Consider the following 7,551-nt stretch of genomic DNA (forward strand, 5'->3'; position numbering starts at 1 on the left):
AATCACTCCACCATTCATTAAGTACCTACTATGCGTGGGGCACTGTGCTAAGTGCTTGCTTGGAACATCAAGAAAGGCAAAGTCCGGTACCGGCCTCAGGCTTGCAGGTCGGGTCGGGTCCTCTGAGAACAAAGGGGCGACCCCCTTCCGTGGGCCCCTCGCCAGCTCTGGTGCCGCCTGGTTATGCCCCCCTGCAACAGCCCATCTTAGAGCAGCATCCCTGATGGTGGTCCGGTTGGAGGCCCTCCTCATCGGAGGTCCACAAGGCAAACCAGCCGCGTTGGGGGCATCCGGGGAGTTGCTGTTCGTCCTTCCATGGTGAAGAAGACCCATGAAGTCACCGACCAAGTCTTGATTTTTTCCTAGTGAATTGATTTGTCTTTAATACACATTTTTGTTGGGAGAGAAAAATCAGAGCAAAAGGGAGAGATTAAAAACAGGAAAAAGAAGCAAATGGGGCCTGTGTTGATCTGCATTCAGTCTCCTTAGTTGTCTCTGGGCACAGACGGCATCTTCTGCCCAAAGCCTGTTGGGACGGCCTCGGAGCACCGGACCGCGAGCAGAACCGCGTCTCAGAGTCGGTCACGCCATGTTCTCGCCGCCCTTATTCCTGGTTCTGCTCGTTCCACTCGGCAGCAGGTCACGCCAGTCTCTCCAGGACTTCCCGAGATTGTCATCGTTTCTTACAGAACGTTAATATTCCCCGACTCATTCAGCGCTTCTCCCACTGATGCGCATCCACTCAGTTTCCAGTTTCTGGCCACTACAAAGGGGCTGCCACAAACATTCTGGCACATACAGGTCCCTTTCCCTCCTTTAGTGTCTCTTTGGGGTATAAGCCCAGTAGTAGTTACTGGGTCAAAGGGGACGCACAGTTTGATAACTTTTTGGGCAGAATTGCTGATCGCTCTCCAGAATGGCTGGATCTGTTCACAGTTCCACCAACAATGCCTCAGTGTCCCAGTCTTCCCACATGCCCCCCAACATTTAAGGGATGTAGTCTTGCCTTGTGCACGAATGGGGTTTAAGGGAGGCAGAGTTGCACAAGTCATCAGCCTTCCTCCTTCCCTGAGTGGCTGAAGCCCGTGACCTGGTAAAAGCCAGTCAGGACACCCCAGTCCAGGCCGGTGGGGGGGGGGGTCCCAGTGGGCTCCAGCTCCGAGTGACCCAGGGGCTTGCTCCAGTCGCCTTTGTGGCCCTTGGAAGGAACTGCTCTCAATGGGCCATCTCAGCGGGGGCTGACTTCCTATTCTTGGGGCAGACACGCCCCGGCTCACCAATGGGCTGCAGGCCTGTTTTGGCCCCTGGTTGAGCCTGTGTCTGGTTTCCCAGGGAGAGGGACAGGGTCCTGAGCCAGAGGGGAGGCTGGGCCCCCTAATCCTGGACGGATAACACCCCAGGGCTCGCGCCTCCCACCGATTCCTTCCTCCCAAGCCTCCAGCCCCTTGAAGGAAAACGTTAACATTTAAGGGGAGGGAGGCAGAGCAAAGGAAGGGGAAAACCGGAAACCTACAAAACCTTTTAAACCTACTGGGAAAAAAACACATACTTGGAAACAACAAAAGGGGTGGGGAGGGCCTCCTTTATTTCATCCTAAAGGGGAACACCCCAAGGGAACCCACTAAGGGAAAAACCAACAAACCCCTCCTTAAAAAACTCAAAAACCACTTTTGGGGTAATATCCAAACCCCAACTACCAACAAGGCTACCCCAAACCCTGAACTGGGAAAACAAGGGAAAGGGAAAGGTTCAATGGGAATTTTAGGGAAAAACATTGGGAAAAAAATCTCAAAATCATTTTTAAAAATTCACTTATCATTTAACAATTACCAAAAAAACCAATCCCTTCTCAAACCAAGGCCCCGGGGGGTTGGGGATCCCCAACAAACCAAACCTTAAAATCCACTCCAAAAGTCCAAAGGAAACCCCCAGAAACACATAAATTTCCTTTTCCCCCATCCCTCTTCCCCTTTAACCCCCCCCCCCATTCCCCCCTAAACCCTTCCCGTCCCCTAGGGCCTGGCCCCCAACTCTCTTTCCCTTCCCCTCAACCCCTCCCTTCCCCCCACTCCTCAGCCCCTATGGCTCAAACACCACCATAAAACCCTTCAAACCTCCCTGGGCAGGCCCCCTTGCCCTCATTTCCTCATGGGGCAAACTCACCGGACCTGGCCAGGCAGGGGCCCAAGCATTTCTCCCCGGGCCTTCACCTTTGTCTCTGCCTCTCCCACCCACCCCACTCCCATCTCCCGCTTTCTCCCCAGCCCCTGCCCCCCCCAGGGCCCGGGCCCCGGACGCCCCCAAATTCAGGCTCCCCCATGACCTTGCCCCTCAGCCCCGGCCCCCCAGCCCCCAGTCCCCAGCTTTTGTCCCCTGGGATAAGGGTTCAGCCAACATTCAAGGGCTTGCCCTCAAGGGAGCTTATTGGGGAGGGGTGGGGGGGCGGCCCCAAAACAATCTCCTCCAGTTGTAAAACAGGCAGTCGGTGGGGGTTCCCCCAACTGGGGGTTCAAATTGGGACTTAAAGGGAGCAGGGAGCCCCCCCCCTGCAGTGAGGAAGGGAGCGGGATGGGGGCCCCCAGGGCAGCCCGCCTCAAAGGGGGTCCCGGCTCCCGGGGCTCCAGACACCCCGGTGGGGCTGGGCCTCCGGTCCCGGGCCGGGCCCGGGCCCTCGGGCCCCCAGGCCCACCGGGAAGGGGGCGGGAGGGGGCTTCCCATACAGGGCCATCTCTGGGGCCACCCCCTGCCCTCGGGGACGGCGTTCCTACCCCGCCCAATTCCTTACTTTGTGCTGCCAGTTGATCTCTCCGACTCCCCCCGCTCTTCCTCTTTGTGTCCAGGTGGCCTTCGGGGCCCTTTCTCCAGCGCCGTCAGTCTCCAATCCAGTCAGGTTTGTGCTGTTGGCTGGGGGGCGGGAAAGGGAAATCTGCCCCCCACCCTTATTCAGCCCCCCTCCCCCGGGTCCCAATCGGGCCAATTCTCCGAGGAAGGTCCGGACACGAGGTGCAGACCCCCTGCTGTTTCCCTCTCCCCCACTGCCATACCCCTCCCCGGGCCCCCATCCCTTCTGCTTCTCTCATCCCTTCTCCCTTTACCTTCTCTAGCTTTTCTCTCATCCCTTTCTCTGTCCTTCGCCTTTTCCCCACCCCCTCCATCCCTTCTGCTTCTCTCATCCCTTCTCTTCCATTCCCTCTCCCTTTCTCCTCTTTTCTTTCATCCCTTTTTCTCAGTCCCCAGCCTTTTCTCACCCTCCCTGCCCCATCTCTTCTCTCTCTCATTCACTTTTCTTCTTCACTCTTTCTCTCTTCTATCCCCTCTCCCTTTCTCCTCTATATTTTCCCTCATCCCTTCGTCCCCATCTCATTTTTTCTCTTTCATTGCTTTCTCTCCTCCACCTTCTCTCTTCCATCCCCTCTTTCTTTTCTATCTCCTCTCCCTCCTCCTCTCTTTTCTCATTCCTTTCTCTCCCATCCCTAGCCTTTCCCTCCCTCCCCATTTCCCCTTCTCCTTTCCTCCATCCTTTCCTTTTCTTCTTGTCTCTTTTCCATTATCCCTTTTTATCCCAGTCCCCAGCCTTTTCTCTCCCTTCCTGTTCCATCTTTCCTGCATCCCCTTCTCTCCTCCATCCTCTTTCCCTTTCTTCTCTTTTTCATCATCCCTTTCTTTCCCAGTCCCTAACCTTTTCTTTCCCCCTCATCTCTTCTGCTTCTCTCTCACCTCCTTCTTTCTTCCATCCTAAGTCCCTTTCTCTCCCAGTCCTTAGCCTTGTCTCTCCCTCCTCTTTCCTTCTGTTTCTCATCTCTTTCCCTTCTCCATTTCTTCTCCCTTTCTCCTCCTCTCTTTTCCTTCATCCCTTTCTCTCGGTCCCCAGCCTTTTCTCTCCCTCCCTGTCCCATCTCTTCTCTCATACGCTTTTCTCCATTCCCTTTCTCCTCTATCTTTTCCTTCCTCCCCATCCCATTTTCTCTCATTGTTTTCTCTCCTCCACCCTTTCTCTCTTCCATCCCCTTTCTTCTCTTCTTTTCTATCTCCTTTCCTTTTCTCCGCTTTTCTTATTCCTTTCTCTCCCAGTCCCTAATCCTTCCCCTCCCTCCCCATTTCCCCTCTTCCTTTTACCCTCTTCTCTCCTCCATCTTCTTTCCCTTTCTCCTCTTCTTTTCCCTCATCTTTCTCCCAGTCCCCAGCCTTTTCTCTCCCCATCCCATCGCCCTCTCTCTTATTACTCTCTCTCCTCTACTTCTCCTCTTATCCCCTTTTCTCCTCCATCCCCTCTCCCTCTCCCTTCTGTATCTTTTCTCTCATCCATTTCTCAGTGCTTAGCCTTTTCTCTCCCCCCTCATCTCTTCTGCTTCTCTCTTCCATTCCCTCTCCTTTTCTCCTTTTTTTCATCCCTTTCTCTCATAGTCCCCAGTCTTTTCCCTCTCACTCACTTTTCTCCTCCACCCCTTCTTCCATTCCCTCTCTTTCTTTTCTATCCCCTCTCCCTTTCTCCTCTATATTTTCCCTCATCCCTTCGTCCCCATCTCATTTTTTCTCTTTCATTGCTTTCTCTCCTCCACCTTCTCTCTTCCATCCCCTCTTTCTTTTCTATCTCCTCTCCCTTTCTCTTCTCTATCTTTTCTCATTCCTTTCTCTCCCGTCCCTAGCCTTTCTCCTCCCTCCCCATTTCCCTTTCTTCTCTCCTCTATCCTTTCCTTTTCTTCTCTTTTCCATCATCCCTATCCCAGTCCCTAGCCTTTTCCCTCCTTTCCTGTCCCATCCCTTCTCCCATTCCCTTCTCTTCTTCACCCCCTTCTCTCCTCCATCCCTTCTCCCTTTCTCTTCTCTCACCCCTTTCTTTCACAGTCCCCAGCCCTCCCCTTCTCTTTCACTCTTCTCCTCCAATCTTTCTCTCTTCTTCTCTCTTTTCCCTCATCCCTTCCTCCCCATCCCATTTCCTCTCTCATTGCTTTCTCTCCTCCACCTCCTCTATCTCCTCTTTCTTTTCTATCTCCTCTCCCTTTCTCTTCTCTATCTTTTCTCATTCCTTTCTCTCCCAGCCCCTCCCCATTTCCCTACCTCCTCTTACTCTTGTCCTCTCCTCCATCCTCCTTCCCTTTCTTCTCCTCTCTTTTCCCTCATCCCCTTCTCTCCCAGTCCCCAGACTTTTCCCTCCCCATCCCATCTCCTTCTCTCCCCTTCACCTCTCTTCTCTCTCTCCCCTCCAGCCCCTCTTCCTTCTCTCTTTTCTTTGATCCCTTTCCCCCAGTCCCATTTTTACTCCTCCCAGCCCCTTTCTCCCAATCCCCTTCTTTCACTCCGACCTCCCTTTCTTTCTCCTTCTGCTCTATCCTTAACACTGGAGAACAGCAGTTCAGAGTTTGCAACATCAGAGCCACCCCGCCCCCACCCCCACCCATTTTCTAGAGGGAAAGGCTGAGGCCCAAAAAAGAGCAGGGGTTGCCCAGGGCCAGAGGACGCCTGGGGGGGGGGAGGGGGGAGGCGGAGGGGCCGGGAATGCTCCTGGCCTGGGTGGGGGTGGGGGCAGACGCCGGTTCCCCGCACAGCCGTCTCCCCCCCCCCCCCCCGGAGGGGCGGGGCCATGCATCCGCACGCCGCACCTCTGGCTCCCCGAGCCCGGCCCCCAGGAGCTGTGCACCTTCGTGAGCGCGGTGGCCGCCCAGGTCCTGCAGACCCTGCAGCCGCGGAAGCCTCGGCCCCCCCGGAGAAAATCCGCGCCGCGGAGATTGCCCTACAGTCCCCCGTACAGGTGAGAACCGGACCAAGGGCCCCGGGGCAGCGGGGAGGGGGATGAAGCTGACCCTGAGAAACAGGGCAGGAAGAGAGACCAGGGCCGGGCAGAGGGAGGGACGGCAAGGCGGGGCCGGGCTCGGCGAGGATGGGCATGCGGAGGGGGCGGGGCTGGGGCGGGGCAGGCCTGGGGGCGGGGCCCGCAGAGCCCAGCGCGCTGACCCACCCCCTCCTCCCCGATCCGCCCAGGAGTTCTGCCCACGGCCGGGACGCCCCCCAGCGGCCGGCCCAGCAGGGCCCGGGCCCCCAGGCCAGGCCCCGGCTCCCACGGCCGCCCTCACCCTTCCTGGGGGTGGCCCAGGCCCTGACGGCCCCCGAGAGTCCGGGGCCGGGGCTGGCCCTGAGTGCCGGCGCTCTGCAGAGCCCGGCGCACGAGCTTGCGGAGATCGTCCCTCCGGGCCCCGGGCCTTCCCTTCTTCCCGCAGTTACCGAAGACCCCTCCGGGTGTGTCCGGCTGCCCCCCGACCCCGCTGAGCTGCCCCTAGAGGCTCCGGTCTCGCCCCTGCTCGCTCTCCCCGCAGCGATCGCGGAGATGCGGGACCCAGGCCCCTGCCCCACCAGGGCTGTGGGGACGTGGGTCCGGCCCTGCAGGGGCCCGGAGCCCTCCCGCCCCCTCCTCTGCTAGCTGCCCCCGGGGTGGGGACACGCTTCCTCCCGCCCCCCCCCGCCCCCGGGGGGGCCCCCCCGCCCCTCCCGCGGCTCCCCTGGGGGGGGCCCCTCCCGCCCCCCCGGCCCGGCCCGGAGCCTTGCCCCCCTCTGCAGGCCCCCGGGGGGGAACGTTCCTCCGCCCCCTTCCTCTCTGGCCCCCCCGGGGGGGGCCGCCCCCCCCCCCTGGCCCGGGCTCTCCCCCCCCTCCTCTGCGCGCCCCCGGGTGGGGCGCCCCTCCCCCCCCGCACGCCCCGGGGGGCCCGACTCCCGCTTTTCCTGGCCGGGGGGCCAGGCTTTTCTTGGGGGTTCCCCCCCTTCCCGCGGGCCCACAGAGAAGGGGGGGGGTCCCCGACGCTGCCGGACCCGCCCCCTCTCTTGGTCCGGGGTGGGGACACCGGGTCCCTCCCGGCCCCCTCGGCCGGCTCCCCTAATGGCCTGCGCCCCCGCCGGCCCCTCCCGGCTCCCCCCCTTCCCGGTAGGGGGCCCAGGGGTTGGGGCCGGTCTCGCCCCCGGACCCCCTGGCCCCCCCCCAGGCGGTTTTGGGTGGAAACGGACTCCTCTTTCAAGGGGAGGCTCCGCCCCCCCCGGGCCAGGGGCCCGGAGCAGTGGTCTTCTGGCCCCGCCCCCTCCATTGGCCCCCCTGCCCGGGGGGCCCAGGGCCTCGGCGAAAAAGGGTCCCTGGGAGTGGTCCAGGGCGCTTTTCGGACCCCCCCCGGGGCCAGGTGGGGGGGGGAGGGCTCCTTTCCCGGGGTCCCGGCCGGGGTCCCGGGCCCCCGTTTCCCCCTGGGGGGAGGGGTTCAGCACCCGGCTCAGCCCCTGGCCCTTCCCGGCAGTGGCCTGGCCCGGGCCCTGGGCCCCCGCCCGTCCCCTCCACCTCTTCCCGTGCGAATGCGGAGGAATTCCAGGCGTATTCCCCCCCGGGCGTGGCGGGGGTCCCCCGAGTCCGGGGGCCCCCCCTTCCCTCCTCCTGGCCCGGGTTCGGGGCCACCCTGGGGCCCCCCCAGGGCTGGGGCCACCCTGCCCTCCCGCCCTCCTCCTCCCCTGGGCCCCCCTGCGGAAACCGAAGCGTCTCTCCCCCCAGATTTGGTGCCCCCTGGGTCGCCCCCCTCTTTG

General features: G+C 60.6%; 1 protein-coding gene across 1 annotated transcript; it reads left to right on the forward strand.

Annotated features, from left to right (window-relative positions):
* The first annotated feature begins 223 nt into the window (after positions 1-223).
* On the forward strand, positions 224-6,442 carry LOC116422718 (splicing factor, proline- and glutamine-rich-like). Its single transcript, XM_031961798.1, has 4 exons — positions 224-303; positions 506-639; positions 5,572-5,749; positions 5,878-6,442. The coding sequence occupies exons 1-4, from the start codon at positions 224-226 to the stop codon at positions 6,413-6,415; spliced, it is 930 nt and encodes a 309-aa protein (XP_031817658.1). The 3' UTR covers positions 6,416-6,442.
* Positions 6,443-7,551: the final 1,109 nt, after the last annotated feature.

This window comes from Sarcophilus harrisii, chromosome 3 (genome assembly GCF_902635505.1).
Source record: "Sarcophilus harrisii chromosome 3, mSarHar1.11, whole genome shotgun sequence".
In the NCBI taxonomy this organism is placed as follows: Eukaryota; Metazoa; Chordata; class Mammalia; order Dasyuromorphia; family Dasyuridae; genus Sarcophilus; species Sarcophilus harrisii.